This window comes from Triturus cristatus, chromosome 4_1, assembly GCF_964204655.1.
Source record: "Triturus cristatus chromosome 4_1, aTriCri1.1, whole genome shotgun sequence".
Classification (NCBI taxonomy): domain Eukaryota; kingdom Metazoa; phylum Chordata; class Amphibia; order Caudata; family Salamandridae; genus Triturus; species Triturus cristatus.
The window spans coordinates 791,907,597-791,929,432 of record NC_140585.1 but is presented as its reverse complement, the minus strand read 5'-3'; the positions used below and the strand labels follow the sequence as shown (position 1 = coordinate 791,929,432).

The 21,836-nt window shown below is 44.5% G+C and overlaps 1 protein-coding gene across 1 annotated transcript in view; it reads right to left on the bottom strand.

Moving 5' to 3' along the window:
- Positions 1–21,836, bottom strand: part of CCDC38 (coiled-coil domain containing 38) — a 1,141,020-nt gene that overhangs the window by 126,262 nt on the left and 992,922 nt on the right. The window contains exon 13 of the mRNA XM_085653370.1: positions 8,389–8,482. Coding sequence (XP_085509496.1) covers positions 8,389–8,482 — 94 coding nt within the window. The remainder of the gene's footprint in view (positions 1–8,388; positions 8,483–21,836) is intronic.

Genomic DNA, 21,836 nt, shown 5'->3' with positions numbered 1-21,836 from the left:
CTTCACAGGCAGACTGTCACCAGTGTCCACCTCATGGGTGCACCAGTTTGTCTGACTTGGGGTCAGAGAGAACATATGTCTGTAGGATTGCAGAACTTGTCTGCAGTCCTATTGCTGATGGACAGTGAGGCTGTCAGAAAAGACCACACCATCAACTGAGCCATCATCAGGGTTCTGAGTCAACAGGTCTGGGAGAGGGTCACTCTCTTCCTCCTGCCCCTCATCTGTAGCCATGAGTAAGCCCATGTCTGTCCTGTCAACATATGCCTTCAATCTGTTGACATGAAGCACCCTGTGGGGGCTTCTGGGAGTCCCAACGTCCACCAAGTAGGTGACTTCTCCCTTTTGTTCAACAATAGTGTGGGGTCCAGACCATTTGTCTTGGAGTGCTGCTGGGGCCACTGGCTCCAACACCCACACTTTCTGCCCTGGCTGGTACACAGTCAGCGCAGCCTTTTGGTCATGCCAAGCTTTTTGGAGTTCTTGGCTTGCCTCAAGGTTTTTAGAAGCCTTCTTCATATATTCTGCCATCCTGGAGCGGAGACCAAGTACATAATCCACTATATCAAGTTTGGGTTGTCTGAGAGGTCTCTCCCATCCTTCCCTTACTAAACATAGGGGTCCTCTTACAGGATGCCCAAACAAAAGCTCAAAAGGGCTGTAGCCAACCCCCTTTTGTGGGACCTCTCTGTAAGCAAACAGAAGGCAGGGTAAAAGGATGTCCCATCTTCGCCTAAGCTTGTCTGGTAAACCTTATATCATCCCTTTTAGGGTCTTGTTGAATCTCTCCACAAGCCCATTGCACTGTGGGTGATAGGGTGTGGTGAACTTGTAGTTCACACCACACTCCTTCCACATTGCAGTCAAACATCCTGACATGAAGTTGGCACCCCTGTCAGAAATGACCTCCTTTGGAAAGCCCACTCTGGAGAATACTCCAAGTAGGGCCCTTGACACAACAGGAGCTGTTGTGGTCCTTAGGGGAATAGCTTCTGGATACCTGGTGGCCTGGTCCACTATCACCAGTATGAATTTGTGCCCAGATGCTGTTTGTGGGTCCATTGGTCCTACAATATCTATGCCCACTCTCTCAAAGGGAACCCCCACCACAGGTAGTGGTATGAGGGGGGCCTTTGCGGTGCCACCTGATTTGCCACTGGCTTGGCAGGTGACACAGGAGCGACAAAACTCCTTGGTATCTTCTGACATATGAGGCCAGTGAAAGTGAGGGACAAGCCTGTCCCAAGTCTTGTTCTGGCCTAAGTGTCCTGCAAGGGGAATATCATGGGCCAAGGTAAGAAGGAAGCCTCTGAACTTCAGTGGTATGACCAACCTCCTGGATGCACCAGGCTTGGGGTCTCTAGCCTCTGAATACAGCAGCCCTTCATCCCAATACACTCTATGGGTACCTTGAGCATTCCCTGCAGCCTCAGCAGCAGCCTGCTGTCTGAGGAGTTCAAGAGGGGGGCAGTCTAATTGTGCCTGCCTCAGATCTGCCCTTGAAGGTCCCCCTGTCCAAGAAACTCAACCTGATCAGGTTCAAGTTCTTCTAGGACAGTTCCTTCAGGGCTCTCAGAATCATCCTCCTGTGAGGGCTGATCCATTACCTGAGGCAGGGGGGAAGGCACAGCCTTTACCCTACAGCTCTTTCTCTTGGGTTGTGACTGGTCCATGGTTCCAGGATCCAGCACTTGTTCAGTGTTGCACTTTTTGGCCTGTGACCTGGTCACAGCAAGGACATGTGCATCTATCCCCAGCATTTCTGCATGGGTCCTATACTCCACTTCAGACCAAACTGAAGTTTCGAGATCATTGCCCAGTAAACACTCCACAGGAAGGTCTGAACTAACAACAACTTTCTTGAGGCCAGTTACCCCTCCCCAGGAGAAGTTAACAATTGCCACACTATGGGAAGTAGTGGCATTGCTAGCGTTGGTCACTAGGTAATTCTCACCTAGCATGATCTGTCCAGGGTCCACAAAGGCAGGGGTCACCATTGTGACACTAGCCCCAGTGTTCCTGTAGGCCTGAGCCATTCTCTGGTTGATAAAAGGAGTCTGTCTGTACTTGCCCAGGTTACTGGGGCCTATAGTAGAGGACAAAGCTATGTCCCCATCACAGATCAGAACAGCCTGAGTAGGTATCCTGACTAGGCCAGAATCCTCCTCAGTTCCCAGGGTTAACCCTACTACACCCTTTTGCTGGGAACCACCACTTACAGCTGAACTAAGGGGTACAGTTGCCTTAGGGGCAATGGTGGTTGGGGGCTTATCCTTTTTGGTGCACTCACTAATCCAATGTGAGTTTGACTTACAATAGTTGCACCATGGTTTCTTTTGGCCATCTTTCTTCTTATCCTTTTTGGGACCACCCTCCCCCTGAGCCTTTTGGGGGCCTGGTGAAGACTTCTGGTCTTTTTGTTTCCGATCATTACCCTTCTGGTCTGCCTTTTTCTGATCACCGCCCTGGTTCTGGTTTTTCTGCTTAACTCTAGTCCTGACCCATCTATCTGCCTTCTTTCCCAATTCTTGGGGAGAAGTCAGATCAGAATCAATCAGGTGTTGATGCAGTAGCTGGTTTTGACAGTTGTTAAGGATTTGTTCTCTCATGATCAAATTATACAATCCTGTATAGTCACTAACGTTACTTCCCAATAGCCAGCCTTCCAAAGCCTTAGTGGCACAATCTACAGTCAGTCAAGTCCTGAGTCTGTGTCTTCTGGGTATCCCTGAACAACAACCTGTATTGTTCAGTGGTTAGGCCAAACCCATCAATTAGAGCACTCTTCAGGACTGTGTAACTGTCAGCATCCTCATCACTAACTGTGAGGAGCTTGTCTCTACCTTTCTCAGAGAAGGAGAGCCACAAGATAGCCGCCCACTGACTTTGGGGTACCTGCTGTACTTTGCAGGCTCTCTCCAAAGCAGTTATCCATTTGTGGTTTTCATCCCCACACTTGTAGGGAGGGACAATCTTGCTCAGGTTTCTATTATCATAGGTCCTGTCTCTATCCTTAGGGATATTGCTGCCACCAGTGGGTTCTAACCCACTTAACTTCTGCTCTCTAGCCAGAGCAAGCTTCTCCTTGGCAAGGGCAAGTTCTTCCCTCTCAATCCTTAGATTAGCTTCCCTCATTCAGGCTTCATGCTCTTTTCTCTGGGGGGAAGTCATTCCCCTGTGAGAGGAGGCATTAGAGATGCTAGAGACATGGGAGTGGATGGATTCCCTTGAAGGGGATCTGTCTCTCCTGTTTCTCTGGTTAAGTCCACTTGGGGGTCTGAATGGGGGGGCCCCATGCAGACTCCCATGCAAGCTTAAGTTAGCCTGGCTAAGTCTTCCTACTTCGACCTGGCTGTCTACCTCCTCATCTGAAGCCCCATCTGACTCATCTGTAGCGGGTAGACCCTCACCTGTACCTAGGGTACCAGCCTGGGAGGCCCTAAGAGCATCATACTCCTCTAGGATCTCTACTAGCTGAATGAGGGTAGGGTTTGCACCCTGTTTTAAGTTTCTGGAGGTACACAATTGTCTCATCTCCTGAAAAGTTAGGCTTTCATATCTAGAGGGGATCTTTCTAAGACCTACCCCTCCTGAGAGTGAATCTACTTGATCTCCTCCCAGAGACATGATCTAGTGAGGGTATGGTGTGTGCACCTACCTACGCTAGTTGTATCTACTAAACCTCTCTAGTAGTTGTAGTCAGGGTGTGCTAGGCCCTTCAACCTACAACAACTAAGTCCAGTAGGACTTAAGTATTTATAATCTATGTTATATATACCTAAACAATATCTTTGTGATCTTTCAATTCAGTATCTCAAGATTACAATGGTATTACAACAGCAAGCTCAGATCCCAACCGCTGCTCACCAATGTGAAAAGTTGGCCTGATATATGATGTCACTAATTCTAGTGTACACCCTGTATCAGTCCAAACAACCCTTATGGTGATTGGTTGTAAAGTCAACCTTATAGACCAGCTATCCTAGTGGTAGCATGGACAAGAGCAGTCTTAGGCTAAACTCTGAATGGCATGTGAAGCCAGCTGTTATACCATTTGTAACCCCTTGAATACCAAATGAAAGGACACCACAACCGATATATATATAGAAAATAAAGTGTATTTATTCTAGTCAAACCCTCAGCACTCTTTATGAGATTCGAGGTAAGTACAACACAGTCTTATTGAAGCATACATTAAGTCACACAGGTAAGTAATACAGTTAGGCCCTAGGGGCCACGCAAACCATATACTAAGTAAGTGGTATAAGGACCACTGTCACGGAAATAGGATAGGCCTAGGCCTAGGGAATCGCTGGGGCTACACTATACTACCCAAGGTTGGGAAGTGGGAGGCCCACGGGATTCAGGTGCAGAGTGGAAACACTCACGCGTAATGCGTATAATCGATAGAAATAGTACAGTTTGGAATTAATAAGATTTAGGACACTTCTGGAGTCGCTAGGAAGTCGAGACTTGAGAACTAGACACTAGGATAGTCAATACCCTGATGAGCACCGGAGTACCCAAGTTACCTAGCCCACGGGCTGCAGGTGCATAGGTGTGAACTTGCGTCTCCTCCTAAATGTCTTCTGTGAATACCGAAAGCCTTAAAATTAGGATTTTTCTCAGTTTAGGAGTCCTAAGGTTAGGACTCCTAACTTTACAACTACTAAACTGAGAAAAATCCTAATTTTAAGGCTTTCGGTATTCACAGAAGGCATTTAGGAGTCCTAAAGTTAGGAGTCCTAACTATACTACTACTAAACTGAGAAAAATCCTAATTTTAAGACTTTCGGTATTCACAGAAGGCATTTAGGAGTCCTAAAGTTAGGACTCCTAACTTCTGTGAATACCGAAATGAGTAAGTTCCTTCTGTGAATACCAAAATGAGTAAGTGCCTTCTGTGAATACCAAAATGGTAGTAAGTTTAGGATTTTGTCTTAAGTTAGTTCTGTGAATCGGGCCCTGTGTGTGTGTATGTTGTATGTGGGCGCGTGGTAGAAATGAAAGGCCAGGGACAATTGTTCTAATTAAAACGAGTGTCCCTGGTCTTTTGTTTGTATCATGCCTCCATATACAACATACACTGTGTGTGTGTATGTAGGCATGGTAGAAACAACAGGCCTCACACACTGTGTGTTTGTTGTTTAGCTTTAAAATGCTATATTTGAATCCCCTTTTTTCAACAATTTGCAGTAAATATGTGGTCCTCTCCCTCCTTCCCTTCCAGGTGAGAAGGATCATGGTCCAAGCTCTTATTCTTTCTCGCCTGAATTATGGGAACGCCCTCTATTTGGGAGCTCCTCAATTCACTATTCATAAACTCCAGATGATCCAGAACTGTGCTGCTCGTCTGCTCCTTCAGATTCCTCATAGGCAATCTGCGAAACCAGCATTGAGGAGCCTTCACTGGCTCCCTATTACGACAAGGAAACAATTTAAGGCCATGTGCTTGACTCACATGGTCTTCTGGAAGAATGGCCCGGCCATTACCCATTCCCTCATTACCCCCTACCATCCTACGAGAAAACTTCGCTCCAGCTCCTCTTATCTTGCCGTCTCGAAAAAAATATGAAGAACTAGATGGGGCGGGCACTCCTTTTCTTTCAACGCCTCTAATCTCTGGAACACCCTTCCTTTAAATCTGCGAAAGGAGCCTAACCTGTTAGCGTTTCGAAAACTCCTGAAAACCTACCTCTTCAAGGACTTGCTCTAACTCTCTGCCTTGTGTCAATCTGCATCTGTCCTCAGCGCTGGGAGGCCTCAGGGTAGCCATGCGCTATACAAATATAAATTGATTCATTCATTCTGAGACAGTGGGACGTAATAGGATCCCTTGGATATATGCACTGCTGTTTTCTGACGTCGCGAGAAACTGAATCCCTTTGTGGGATGGAATTATCACCGCAAAAGAAGTAGGTGGTGAGACTCATTATAAGTTTATAAACAGCAGTGAGTCTTTGACTGGCTAGACGTTGTACTTATTGTTGGGCCTCGATTGTGTTGTTACAGGGATCTGTCTTAAGAGGACATAGGTATTTATCATGCTTATACTTGAATCACGAATTGGGCTACCCCTGGAACCCTCACTTCAGAAAATTGAATCACGATCCCAGGTGTACCTGGTTTTCACAGTCTTTCTGATCAGTTTCATCACAGATTTGCTGTTATTCATCACTTTTTCCTTTACGTTTCTCTGTCCATCTTTTCTTCTGGTAATTTGGATATAATTTTGTGTCCTTTGCTACAAACGGGACATTTCCAAAATGTATCTTGAGTTTTACACCTTGTGCATGACATAACGGATCCACCGAGGGTTCTCTTTCGACCCACCACTTGGTGAGAATACAGAAACATCATGTACACCCAATAGTTTATCAGGTGATACATTGCTTATTCTGTTTGTTTTTTGTGCAGCCTTGATAAAGCCACAGGGTGATTTCCCATGTAAGCGACAAAACACGTCGGCTGATTGAAGACCCAGAGAATAAAAAAAAGAACAAGAAATTCACTTACCTGTGTTTAATTTGTGCTTATACTACGCACTTGTATAATTACTGTGACTTCATTTATGTGTGCTGAGGATTCTCTTCTGAACCCACCCCACTTAACCAGGGCCAAATCCCAATTTCTTCAACACTGAAAACATATAGGGCCATTTGATCGTGTTGAGCGCCATGGCCGAATCCAGGGACACCACCACTGCGTCTTCGTCTTGGCTCGGTCTAGCACTCTGTGGAGCCTCCGCAAATTGAGAGAGTTATTTCTAGCTGGCATGAAGCCCGATTGATCCAGGTGTACTAATTTTGTGATTACACGCAGCAAGCGAGTAGCGAGTATTTTCGCCAATATCTTGGCTTCCGCATTAAGTAGCAATATTGGTCTATACGATGAACACATGTTCTTAGGTTTGCCCGCCTTGTGTATGACCACAATCGTTGCCAGCCTTTGATCAATGGGGAGCTAGCCTACTTTCTTACTTTCCTGGAACATTTTAACAAAATGAGGTACAATTTTACTCGTGGCAAGTTTATATAGGTCGATGGGCAATCCATTTGGACCTGTTGCTTTGCCCATTTTTAAGTCATGTATGGCCTTTTCTACCTCGGCCCCTGTTAATTCTAGTTCCTAATCCGACCGTTCTTCATTAGTAGGTAGTGGTAGTGAGATGTCCCTCAAAAAGGAGTATGCCTCCTCCTCTGTGTGTGGCGTCCGGGACGCATAGATATTTTGATAATAATGACCAAATGCATCTGCGATAGCCTGCGGTTCGGTGAGTCTCTCACCAGATTTCACCACCAGTTCCGCTACAACTCTACTTGTCTGTTCCCTCCGGTCTAGCCAAGCTAGTAATTTCCCGGCTTTGTCCCCTACTTCATAGATTCTACTAAGTGTTGCCCTGTGTTGTGTCTTTGCCACGTCTGTGGCCAAGGCGATGTACTCCTTTGTTTTTAACTGCAAGGTATGCTTTGTCTCATCTGTGTTGTCGTCTCTGAGGTTTCCTTCCAGCTGTACTATATCTATTTCTAACTGCACTACTGCTGCCTGTTTCTCTGTTTCTCCTAACTTCACTACTACTAAATGCCTTTTGTGAATACCTAAAGTCATTAAGGTAGGATTTTGTCTCAGATTACTTTTGTGAATCGGGCCCTGAGTGACTATGTTGAAAGAAATATACATATTTTCAGTAGAAGCAGAATAAAGATAGAATTTTATTTGAGATTTTGAGAAACTTAAAAGCTCCCAAGGTGTCTAACGTAATGTAAACAGACTGAATGGCTTTCGTCGGGTATGCATCTTTAATTACGTATGCAGCTTGCAATATGGTTACCTCTATAAACAGCTTTTTCTATTACTGGATATAATAGTTGGTCAAACTAGTGGGCACTCTCACAAAGGTAAAAAGAGTCTTAATGTCATAGCCCTGCTTCTGCCAATAATTTTACACAGAGATCATATGTACCCTGTCCTAAATCTGTTCACTGGTTGTCCATTCAAGAGAGTCCACCTTTGACCAGCATACAGTACCTGGCTGTCCCACCCTGTTACGGAGAATCATTTTGGCCATCACTGGTTTCCTTGTAAGTAAGAACCCTACTCAGGAGACAGGCATCAGGATTAAGTACCAGTCCCATTCATAATGGAACAATCTTCTTCAGACTCTAATGCACATTCATTTCGTCTTAAGTTTTTCATGTTTGAAACTTTATTTTTCATTTTAAAATACATGCTAAAGGCTTTTAGCCCAAGGTTTCCTTACTTTGAGTACTTCTGTTTTCTGCTACAGTAGCTTGTCTTCAAGATTCAAGTACTCCTGCTTTGACACTGAAAATGCTATACAATTTCAAAATACAATCAAGTACTTATTTAAGAAAAGGAGATACAAACCATTATCTTTGGGTCAGCAGTTGCTCTCGCAAGAGCACGTCTTAGTCTTTCTTCCTGGTTTTTCATTTGTTGTTTAAGCTTCTGTTCTCGAACTCTGCAGAATAAGATAGTTTCTGTTTAGAAGTCAGCCATTGAAGTCTGGTACAGTGTTTCAATATCTACCATCTGTGATGTACAACATAACAATCATTTTTGTCCAAATTGCTAGCACAATTACAAGAGATCATGGATGATTTACAGCTTAACACGATACCAAGTTATTGGCTCAAATATTTTAGGTTCGATTCACAAAGTCATTTTCAGATATGAATGTTTGCTTAGAGCCAAAATGGATAGATTTACATCTTCCAAGAGAGATAAGAAATCTGATGTATTAAATCCCTTACAAGGGGTGGGAAGGGGAAGAAACAAGGTATGGTTAGCCTTGTAAGTTTGTTAACCGCCACACATTTGTAGGTTTGTTGGCATTCACAAACTGAAATCCAACCCTCTACCACTCTGAAAATAGAGTTTATTCTAGCTAATGGGTTAAGTGACTCCCTTCGTGGATGGAAAGAGGAACATATCAACCCAGATTTGATGGTGGTGTAGGATAATGGCTTTCCAGTGCTTAATTGGTAAAATAATAAGTGCCAGGGTCAACATTTTCTTCAGAAGCTTGTGGTTGGTACTAGCGTGTCGGAGTGCCAAATACCAAGGCTGCACACCTGAATGCCATTTCACTAAAATACCCTTGGTAGTGGAAGTGATATCACACGTTATTTGACCTTATCCTGGACACATACACACATATGCTTACACATACACACACAATCACACATGCACACATTTTCTCCCACGTAAACACTCTCTCACCTGCATACATGCACACAACATACATTTAAAAGACTTTTTTATCTACCTCTGCTGCCAGGAAATGTCATATTCCAGCTAAAAAGCTGGGGTAGTTGAGTACGGAGAGAGGCCAAGCCCACTCCCCCACCCTCTTTTTTCATTTGCTTATGTGTTTGCCCTTTGTAAATGCTGTCTTCCTATTCATTATGAGGCTTGTAAGTTCCTCCTTATTTCGGCCATGTTTTCATTTGTACCCTTCCATGGCTACAGGCCCCTTTACTTTGAGTGTTACACGGTATGTGATATTTTTCATTTCGGTCAATGTGACTCGCGCCCAGTGCAGGCAGCCCCAGGCAGGAGGATATTGCAAAGGAACGCGGACTGCAGCAAACTCCGCAGGCCTTTAAAAAAAAGCCGAATCACGGAGGGAACCTACTTCAGGTAATGGTGGTGGGGGATGTGTTTCTCTTTGCAATTTAGCTTGGCCAGCTTTGGGAAGAAGTCAGTGCAGGCCTGGCCTGAACCCTGCTCAGCAGTCAGGTAAAGCCTCTTCTAAGATTGTCCCCCAGGACAGTACTCACTGCTACCATCCCGTAAAGACAAGCTTCAGACTACCAGCATCCCTGCAGATGTTCAGTGCACTGACACCAGCAAGGCTGCTCTTGCCCCATACTGCCGCAATCTGTGCAGGCTGTCAAATTCATGCACTGCCAACACTTGATCCATAATGGCGCAACCCTCGTAGCAGTCATTGAAAACTGGTATCATTCTTCTAGAAATCAGTACTCACAGTGTAGACCCTATAAAAGTCATATACTCTGACTGCATGGACTGCAGAAAGCTATCACACTGCAGACCATTGGCATCCAGCGGCTACTCAGCACAGATCGTAATCATTGTAGCTGCCTGGTGTAGACTTCCACCACACCAAAAGTATTGACAGTACAGTGATAGCACCCTGAAAACACTTGGGGCATATGGTTTCTCCCTAACAGGACTTGCTGGAGACTGATATATAACCATGACAGCTTTGAGTGGAGAGTGTCATAAATATAGCAATACCCCATTATTTACTCTTATCATCCTGCTCGTAGTTACTGCCGACTGCGCCCTTTGTAAAAGGACCCATTGTAAACTACGAATCTTGTGGCAGCTCTCTGTCACCGGACATTCAGTACTTCGTGCAGACTGTCTCCATCCTGACATCTCACCGTACAGTCATTCAATACTGACATCACTAAACGAAAACTCTTGCTGTGATGACAGTATTCTGATGATCCTAATATCACTCAGTTGGTCCCCATGCTGGCACCAAGGACTGCATTCTGTGGATTAGTCCGTGACTTAGTTATTGCCAGACTGACATCTCTCAATTCAGACTATCATGATGTGGGTGAGCACTGAGTGACCCAATCCAGTCAGCAATCTCTGTAAGCTGTCACTCACCTGACATAACTTGGCACTGATTGCCATCACCATGCTTTCACACGGTGCAGAATTTTACCACCTTGACGGTACACAGTGACGACTGTGTTCACCCTAAGTAAATGTAGTGCTGACTATCACCATTGTCTGAGCAGTTGTGTTATTTGTACAGGGCTTCACCACCTGTTGCTCTTTTGACATCTGGGCGCCCTTTTTTGCTCTGGGATTTTAGTTGATCAAAGGGTCGGAGCGATCAGTTGTTATTTTATCATGTGTTTTTTAACAATTAGATTGCGTCAAGCCGAGGTTAGGTTAGTATACTGTTTATTCTGTATTGGAACAATGCAGTCTAATAAGTTATGGATCTGTGTGGAGCATTATGCGCATAGAAGTATGTTTATTTCTGCTTTGGTGTCATTGCTTAACTTCAAGTGGCTTTCATGTTTCAAGGCATCTTTGCCTCTAATGTGGATGTGGCGCAGTGGCATATGCAAATAATGAATGTTAACAGTTTTCTGGATGTTTATTGGTGAAAGGATATGAATGTGTTGTTGAAGTTTCAAAGACTTATCCAGCTGCATGGCTTGGAGTGACGTGTAAATGACTGTGCCAGGAGTTGTCTGGTATTTCCTGTGGGTCGGGCTGTTGACTTTTATAAACTGTCTTCTTGTCCTGCACAAATGTCATTGTAACGTAAGACAATCCACCTGTCCCTTGTAATGCCACGAACTTAGGTGACAAATTGTGGCAGCGTTTCTATAATGTCAGAGCGCTAATAATAGCCTTTCTGATTATGATATGACTCCTATCAGGGTTTGTATTCTTGTTAGGCACCAAATTAACCACCTTCTGCAAATTTACATACAGGAAGTAGTTGGAAGTTAACAGGAAGCAGTAGTTCCAAGTTAGTAACCATGGCCACTGAAAGTATGTGATTGTGCGGTTGCTGCACTTTTTCCATAAGTATTAATTTGTTGCATTTACCACGTAATCCATGATCTGCTTTATAATCTGCAGATTTTAACAAAAAAAAGTTGCTGTAAATGCAATGGCACGTATTTGGATGCAGCGGAAGCCTCTCTGCAAAGGTTGACTGGTCACCTTTCTCTTGCTTATTGCTATAGTTGGGTGTCAACTGGTACTAATGAGGTGTAACCAATGCCCAGACGATGTTAACAGGTGTACAAATCACAAAATATTGGAGCAATGCTATCACAAAATGTGCCGTATTATGCCGCATAATTTACTCAACCCTGCCACATAGCTTGGCTCTCTCCTACTGCATAATTCCAGTGTCCCTAGTTGTAATACAATGTGAGTCCACAACTAACATGTTTAAGGGTATTCACCATCTCTCCTCTAGTCTTTTCACACACTGAAAAGGTTGAAAATTCACTCCAGGAAAGGGAAGCAGGAGGTGTCAGGATAGTGAATTGGCAATCACTCAGCAGATGTGGAGAGGCGCCTTGAGAGTTACTGTGACCCGAAAATACTTTGACAGCCTGCTCAGCAACCCTAAATATTTGAAATGCCTAATCTCTACTGACGACGGATAATAATCCCGAAAAACGTGAATAGAGATGGCCAGCAACAATATGCACCCACCAGGTGAAATACTCGAGAAATTTTGCAAGTACACACGCTTGGCGAACTGCATTCACCACAATGCTTAGGAACGAACCTGCTGGGAGGCGAAGCAGTGTGATCTCACATTTGTTTCCTGTTTAAAAGGCTCCCTCGAGCCAGCTGAACTGATGAGCTTGTGGAGAGGCACCTGCGCGCCTTGAGAGTTACTGTGACCCGAAAATACTTTGACACCCTGCCCAGCAACCCAAAATATTTGAAATGCCTTATCTCTACTGACGACGGATAATAATCCAGAAACATGTGTAAAGAGATGGCCAGCACCAATCTGCACCCACTGGGTGAAATACTTGAGACATTTTGCAAGTTCACACGCTTCGCGAACTGCATTCACCACAATGCTTAGGGGCGAACCTGCTGGGAGGTGAAGCAGTGTGATCCCACATTTGTTTCCTGTTTAAAAGGCTCCCTCAAGCCAGTTGAGCTGACGAGCTCTTGGAGAGGCACCTGCGCACCTTGAGAGGTACTGTGACCCGAAAATACTTTGGCAGCCTGTTTAGCAACCCCAAATATTTGAAATGCCTAATCTCTACTGACGACGGATAATAACCCAGAAACACGTGTAAAGAGATGGCCAGCACCAATCTGCACCCACCAGCTGAAATACTTGAGAAATTTTGCAAGTACACTCGCTTGGCGAACTGCATTCAGCACAATGCTTAGGGGCGAACCTGCTGGGAGGTGAAGCAGTGTGATCCCACATTTGTTTCCAATCACTCAGCAGATGTTTGTATCAGCAAATGTGCACATGTATATTTGCTCATTCGAAAATGGAAATCACAAACGTTTGTTTGAAATATGGCTTTCGGGTCTGCCTCTGTGTAAATTCTTCTGAATTCCTGAAAGTTGTCAATTTGCAACTGTGCAGTGATATAAACTTGCTGGTGCACTTTTGTGTTTTTTTTCTTTTTCTCTTATTTTGTTTTTTTTAAGAATCAGGCCCTTGATTTATTTCCCTTTTGCCTATAATGGTTTTACGCTGATTCTCCATTAATTCATCTTTTTATATTGGCATGTTTCAAACTTGTTTTACTAAATGATGCCTCAGACAAATTGCATTTAAAGTTGCACATTTGTTTGGGAAATATATATATTTTTCCAGGAAAATAATTTATCTTGCTTATAAGTGCATTCTGCATGGTAGTAGGAAGCATAAAAAAAAAAGCCTCAATTGTTATATTTTGCAAACGTGTACACATTTTCATACTGGAACGACGGCCCATGCACGCTGCTCTCAAGACTCACTGCATTTCCTTAGAGTGCTAATGCCAATAATAAAGACTTTAATATCAATGACTCTTGTTTATAAGTGCATTTTGCATGGTAGTAGGAAGCATGTTTACAAATAGCCTCAATTGTTATATTTTGCAAACGTGTACACATGTTTATACTAGAACGACTGTCAATGCACGCTGTTCTCAATACTCACTGCATTTCCTTAGAGTGCTAATGCCAATGGTAAAGACTTTAGTATCAATGAATCATATATACAAGTTTGAACAACTCTTACATATGGATTCACATTTTTCACTGAGTGGCACACAATTCTCTTTCACAGATCCATACTGAGGTACTATAAACTGGCAACTAAAGGGTTTGTGCTTAGGGGGTGGGCCTACTTGCCTAGTGGACAAAATAAACATGAAAACTTTGTTGTCAATGTATGACTATCATTTTTTATTGATATACCGAAAGTGGTGCCATTAGTTTGTCAGCTAAATGGTTTAATGCTGGGATGTGAGCATGATGGTGGCAGAGTTGTATCTAATGGGTCCTGTTGGCATAGTGTGAAATATTGATCTAAATGTGCTGCTGTGGTGACAAATGCTTAGTGCAAATTAGTGTGGGTATAAGACATTTTGTTCATGGTTCCAGCCTAACAACTCATTCCATACTGACTGTACTCACTGCGGACTGCCACCATCCTCCTTGCAGCCTTTCACCATCCTGCCAGCCTTCCGTGAAGACTGTCTTCTTATTGTCAACACTGACTGTATACTGATAGAATCCTCACACCAATAAGTTCAGGCTTCCCTTCCCAGGGTGTTCAATACACTGGCGCCAGCGTGGGCATACTCACTGCAGATTGTCCCCTGTCCTGATAATATTTACCTCATGCTGACACTAGTCTTGACCTGATTCATTGTAAACTGTAACCCCCATCCTAAGAGCCCTAAAGACAGTCTGACACCACCCTACGTTTCCACTGCAAATGGCTGCCTTGATTGTTAATAGTGCAGATTTTCACTCCAAAGCTTTCAGTGCCTAAGCTCTGTGCAGACTTTACAATCCTTAACAACACTGTGTAAGCTATCACCATCCTGGCGCCACTCTAGGCTAACCTTCACCATACTGACAGAGCTGATGGTAGGTTTATATACACACTTAATAAGTGACTGACAGAATTTTAGGTAGGCAGATGTTCTTCCTACCAAATATACTCTAACACAAAAGGGTGCAAAGGGTCTTAACCGGGGAATACCTTTTTATGGACTCACCTACTACTTCACTTATATAAAACAATAAATGAGGAGAAGACGCCTCGTCCACAATTGATAGTGGAATACTTCGTCGTAGGGGCCTTCCCCTCATTCGGGTAGGTAGATACCACACAATAGGGCTTAACCACTAGTTAGGAGCATGCTATAAAGTTTTTCTCATAGATAAGTGGCAGGATTTTCTAAAAATGACTAGGTATTTGGAGGGTTCCATGTCATGTTTAAAAAGTAATATTGGAGGATGTATTATGGAGAAACATCTAACCAGTGATCCTACTTGTTTCAGCCGATTCCGACTAGCTCGAATGGGCTTTCTTCAGGGCCAATACATTCCCAGTCTGTATGATTCCAAACTATGGAAACAATACAATTAAAAGTAGAGGTGTAAGGCTATCATACCTGTGTGTTGTTGTGAAAACAATATTTGGGTTTTTGTTCCTAATTTATCGGCAAAAATAGATTGCAGACTTCCCTGTAGTCAAACTTTCATAAAGGGTGCATTTATGCTTCTTGCACCTAGTTGTTCTCACCTCTCCTGCACTGGACAGCACGGCAGATGGGAGAACAACCTGATACAGGAAGCAGCACCTATAGTCATAAAAAAAAACGTTGGATCCCTGCACTTATTCAGAAGAAATGCTTTATAACGAACTCCCAACTAGTGATTGATCCCTATTGGGTCGTATCTACCTATACAAATGAGGGATAGGCACTTATGATGAAGCATGCCTCTATCAGTTGTGGATGAGGTGTAGTCTAACATTTTATTTATATTTGTGAAGTTGTAGGGAAATCCATAATAATGTTTTGCCTGGTCAGGAGCCTCACACCCTTTTGTGTTAGTAATGGTAGGTTTTTGCCATCTAGGCAGCAATTTGTGCATATTGTCACCATCCTAGCAGCAGTGTGTGCCATTAGGCATCTTCCTGACGGCAGACACTGCAGTCTGCCACCATCCTGACCAAATGATCACCTTTCCGATCCTATCAGTACCAACTAAGTTGCCACCATAGAAACTAAGCATGTCCACTGTCTTCACTTTTTCAGCAGTCAATGCAGCCTGTCACCATCCTGACGGCACAGACTGCAGGTCAATGCCATCTTAGTAGGACTCAGTGTCAAGTCTACATCCTTTTGAACCCCACAGGAGTCTTTCTGCACTGGCTCCTGAGGAATGGCACCATTGGTACAAACCCCAGATCCACCATCATATTGCATATTCTTCATCCCCAAACAAATCTTAAAGGCAAAGATTTTTTGATCCGGTAAAGAACTGAGTGGGCAACTAGGGTGTTCTGCAACAACTGAAAGCTGGGTTTCGAAAAAGTATACAGATAGTTAAGGAATCCTGTCTATTTTACTTGCTTAAGGAGAACAAAGTGACCACAAAGAATTCTCTATTTGTGGTTTATAGATTTGAATTAAGCGGTAAACTCTTAATCCATCTGTGATAAAGCAAAAACTTAAGAGACATGGTTGTGATGACTCCTTAATGGCTTCTTTAGCATGGTTCCCAACACGGAAGACGCTAAGAGTCTGTTATAGGAGAGTGGTCCCTGAGACAATGAGGGATGTAAATAAATGAATATAGCCCCAGTCAGTACTATATTTCTGCCAATATCCAGCCGGATAGAGGCAATTTAATATGCAAAATATTTGACATTTTTAGAACAGATACTTGCGAGTCAGGTAACAGTGAGATACAAGCCTGTATCCATAGGCCCACATAGAACAGACAAACTAAATAAAATACAAAAGTGAAAAAGCTCAGGCAATTGGTGGTTGTTTCTGTACAGACATACATAAATTATGAAACAACAAATATGTAGAAGCAACCTTTACACAATATTTAAATGTTATAATCAATGTGTATAGGGTTGACTATTGTCCACGACATTTCGATCCTTATCTGTGGGATACTAGGATCATCATCAGGACTATAGAATAAGGTGCCTGAAAAAACATGTGCCCTGGGCGAAAGAATATGCCAATGGATTCGAAGTCAGAGCGCGGGAGCCGCGTTGGAATGATGGTGGATCGGTATGGCCGAGAGAAGAATATGCGGCATCGTTAACCGGTTGTAGTAGCCCAGGTGAGGGGGCGATGATGCATGAATCTGGTGCAATAGAGGTTGCCGGATAGGCAGGGTTTCAACCTGATCAGGATCACACTGACAACTCCCACGCCGCGTCGAGCCTGAGCCAGCGCGAATGCGCTGCTCTGCAAGACTTGTTGTGGTGGAGTAGCGAATAGACGCCCCCCCCACTCTCCGCCCATATTTGCCATTGGCTTGTGTCATTGTCTGTCCTAAATGCTGGCTTCTGATTCTAACATAGGCTTGTTAGTCCCTAATAAGTACCGCCTCCTCTTCATTTGTCACCTCTCATGGCCCCTTTACTTCGGCTGTTACACAGTATGTGTTATTTACACTGTGAGCACTATTTTCTTTTTTGTTTCTCTTACTGCCTTCTATACCCCCTTTCGTTGTCGTGCTTTGTTTACCCCTGCCCTCCTTCCCGTTGTCCGTGCCTTCTCCTTTCCCGCCCTCCCTCCCCCTGTCCGTGCCTTCTCCCTTGCCGCCTTCCCCACCCCCTGTCCGTGCCTTCTCCCTCCCCGTCCCGCCCTCCCGTTGTCCGTGATACCTTGCATTTGCAATGCCATAGGTCTCGCATTTACGCAAGTTTGAGCTATTGGCATTTTAAATGACAATGCCTTTTTTAATGTTTTGGCTTTTACAACATAAATAAAAGTCATTGTCATTTACAATGCCAATAGCTTAACCTCGCGTAAATGCGAGACCTATGGCATTGCAAATGCTTGTTTATTACACTAATAGTGAAAAACATATTATAATAATAAATTGTTCGCTATTAGTGTAATTAAAACATTACAAAAAACAAGGAGATTCGAGCCCCAGCTGATGTTCATGAGGACGGGCCTCTGTGCTCCTGGCTCTGATTATGCTACCTCTGAGGCCAGGGATCGCATGAGGCAAACCAGGGGTCGCAGCTGCGACCCATGGCAACCCCTAAATGACAACCATGGCTGTGTAGTCTTGGATCCACTTTGAGGCTCTTTAATCTACTACCAGACATTTCCTGCCCATTTATATCGCTCTTGCATGTTCTTGCTTTCTCACTTTGTCACTGTTTTCCCTTCATTCTCCTCCTCCTTCTTTCTCCCTTGTTTATTTTTTCCTTCTGTTTCTTTGGGTCAAAGTCGGTTTAGGAAAAATTAGTTCCGTTCTCCAAAAATGAGAGCCGGTGAGCTCCCCCTGCAAGTGCCGGCTCAAACTAAGAGCTGGGGCTTTCTCCAAAGGGAAAATGTTTTACCCATGGAGAAGATACACAGCTGCCCTTCCCTCTGTGAAGAATGTTTACGCTACATACAATTCTGCCGAGGGGGACTATGAAGACTAAAAAGAATCACAGGGCAGGTCCAGCAGTACACTTGTGCTTAACGTGTTTTCCTAGCACGCTATTACCCCTATTTCGTGAAATGGAAATATTTGTAAAAGTGTTTGCTGTAGAGTTTTATAGCTCCACCTGAACCTTCACACTGTTGCGAAGAGAGGGGCATATTATCAAGCACGGCGATAAAAATTATCGCCGCTTTAGCGGCAGAAAACTGCAGCTAAAGCGGCAATAATGGGCTTGATAATATGCCGCAGAGAATTCCAATAAAAGCTCATGTTGACACCAGAACATGGGCTTCTATGGGAATTCTCAAGGGCATATTATCAAGCCCACTATAGCAGCTTTAGCGGCAGTTTTCTGCTGCTAAAGCAGCGATAATTTTAACGCAGTTTCTTGATAATATGCCCCAGAGATGTTTATTTCTAAGCACTTTCCTTTGGGTATGATTTTACTATGCTACTGTTGCTTTATCAAAGTGCCACAGAGGAATACAGAACAATCCCAAAATTAAAACATTCAATAAAAACTGCACACAACTGGATGGATAATGTGTCTGTGTGCCTGCGTTTTTCAGTCTGTGTCTCTGGCAGAAAGCCAGCTGCGTATACAAGACTCCAGATTTACACATCTCTTTCTAGTAGGAGCAGTGCTTTAAATGGGCCGGTACTCACCGGTACTGAGTACCGGCACTTCTCTGTAGCCAGGGAGAGTACGGGTACCCTGACCCACAGCACGGCAGGCGCAGGTTTCTCCTCCAGTGAAGGGCAGATGCCGCTCTGCTACCGAGGAGCTTGTAATGAACCAAGCCTTTTGCAGAGTTGCAGCGCCCATTTGAATGTCCCTAAACTGCAGGGGTTTGAAAGGGCTTGTGTCACGCTGTGATTAACAGGGCAGGATCTCCTGCACTGTCAATCAGGCGTGCAGCGACCATTCCGGTGAAAGTGCCATTTATTATGTGTAATAAGTTAATCTGTCTTATTGACATAAACACATTTCTCGTGTGCTTTAACCCCTTCGGTGCTCATGACGGAACGGTTCCGTCATGAGCCACGGTTGAGCTGTGCTCATGACGGAACCGTTCCGTCATGACCACGCCCGCGCAAGAAACCGCCAGCACAGCGGCGGAATTTGCGCAGCATGGAAGGGGTTAATATGTGCTGCAACTAGTACAACAGTCATTATGTATGATCATATCTTGCCTCTAGACGCGCCCCTAGCCCCACCCACTTCCCACACCGCTATTTTATTGAGTACCTGCACTTATTTTTTCCCATTTAAAGCACTGAGTAGGAGCATACCAGTACTGTTGCACTCTAGCAATGTGAACTTCCGAGGAGTGAGCATTAGCAGTGTGCCTTTGGCCTCAGCATTTTCCCGCTTTCTGTACTAGGGCCTAGCAGTGCTCCTTCTACCACAGTTCCTTGTCAGTGCTTGAAAATCCCAGTATAACTTTTGGTGCGACCTCTCATGACAGTGACCTGGCAGCGCATTAAAGCGCCAGCATTACCATTTTCTAGCTCTGCCTTATCAGGCTGAAATACCCTGGGTCCTTGTTGTTCCCATACGGCAAATGCAAAAACAACAGTTGATGGACAGAATGCAGAACAATGTCATACATTCACCCCAGTAAAGAGATCTGAGCCTAAATCCATCGTTTTTTTGCTCACCATGCCGTTCCATTTTGAACCCAGCCATATGCAAATCAGTCTTGACCCTGTGCCTCATGGGAACAGTCCAGCCCGAACTGCCAAGCCAGGTCCTCCCTGGCCTGGAAACAAGCATCCTAGGGCCGGTTTCGGGGTTTCACCCCTCTTCAGCCAGGATAGCTTGATTCCAGTGGCATGGAGAGCACGGGACCCACGTCTGGGCATACCCTTCCCACTCGGGGTGACAAATGCAAAAACAACAGTTGATGGACAGAATGCAGAACAATGTCATACATTCACCCCAGTACAGAGATCTGGGCCTAAATCCATCGTTGTTTCATGCCGTTCCAGTTTGAACCCAGCCATATGCGAATCAGTCTTGACCCTGTGCCTCATGGGAACAGTCCAGCCCGAACTGCCAAGCCAGGTCCTCCCTGGACTGGAAACAAGCATCCTAAGTCCGGTTTTGGGGTTTCACCCCTCTTCAGCCAGGATAGCCTGATTCCAGTGGCATGGAGAGCACGGGACCCACGTCTGGGCATACCCTTCCCATTCGGGGTGACAAATGCAAAAACAACAGTTGACGGACAGAATGCAGAACAATGTCATACATTCACCCCAGTACAGAGATCTGGGCCTAAATCCATCGTTGTTTCATGCCGTTCCAGTTTGAACCCAGCCATATGCGAATCAGTCTTGACCCTGTGCCTCATGGGAACAGTCCAGCCCGAACTGCCAAGCCAGGTCCTCCCTGGACTGGAAACAAGCATCCTAAGACCGGTTTTGGGGTTTCACCCCTCTTCAGCCAGGATAGCCTGATTCCAGTGGCATGGAGAGCACGGGACCCACGTCTGGGCATACCCTTCCCATTCGGGGTGACAAATGCAAAAACAACAGTTGATGGACAGAATGCAGAACATGTGATGTTCTGCATTCTGTCCATCAATTGTTGTTTTTGGCTTAAGAGGGGTGAAACCCCGAACCCGGTCCTAGGATGCTTGTTTCCAGTCCAGGGAGGACCTGGCTTGGTAGTTCGGGCTGGACTGTTCCCATGAGGCACAGGGTCAAGACTGATTTGCATATGGCTGGGTTCAAACTGGAATGGCATGGTGAGCAAAAAAATGATGTATTTAGGCCCAGATCTATGTACTGGGGTGAATGTATGACATTGTTTTGCATTCTGTCCATCAACTGTTGTTTTTGCATTTGTCACCCCGAGTGGGAAGGGTATGCCCAGACGTGGGTCCCGTGCTCTCCATGTCACTGGAGTCAAGCTATCCTGGCTGAAGAGGGGTGAAACCCCGAAACCGGTCCTAGGATGCTTGTTTGCAGTCCAGGGAGGACCTGGCTTGGCAGTTCGGGCTGGACTGTTCCCATGAGGCACAGGGTCAAGACTGATTTCCATATGGCTGGGTTCAAACTGGAATGGCATAGTGAGCAAAAATTTAGATCTCTGTACTGGGGTGAATGTATGACATTGTTCTGCATTCTGTCCATCAACGGTTGTTTTTGGAATTGTAGTGAGGCACCGGTGGCTCAGGCTAAGCCTACTGCCACTCAAACATGTTAACTCTTTATTGATTGGTTTAGCAAACCATTTACAATTTAAAACATAGCTAAATTTAACAATAAAATAACAGTTAATGTAAAAAACTGTGGATTTAAAATTATTAAAAATTTGGTTGAGCATTATAGGCTAGTAATATTCTGCTGGAAGATATTGCTCTGGCTTTCTGATGTTCTGCACTCCGATTTGATTATTGAGTCTGTTCACTCAACCGCCATATTAAGATGAGGAGGGTTTCACTGTGGATATGGCTTCCAGTTGTTTTGACGCTTTGTGGATGAATTTCGTTAGCCCAATGTTTAGTTTGGTGTTGTCAGGGTTAAGAGCGGTCATTATTGCTTGGCGGCAAGATCGAACTGCCAACTTGATAAATTGCCTTTGCAGCAATGACAGTCTGGCCAAGAGCAATGCGGGGCAT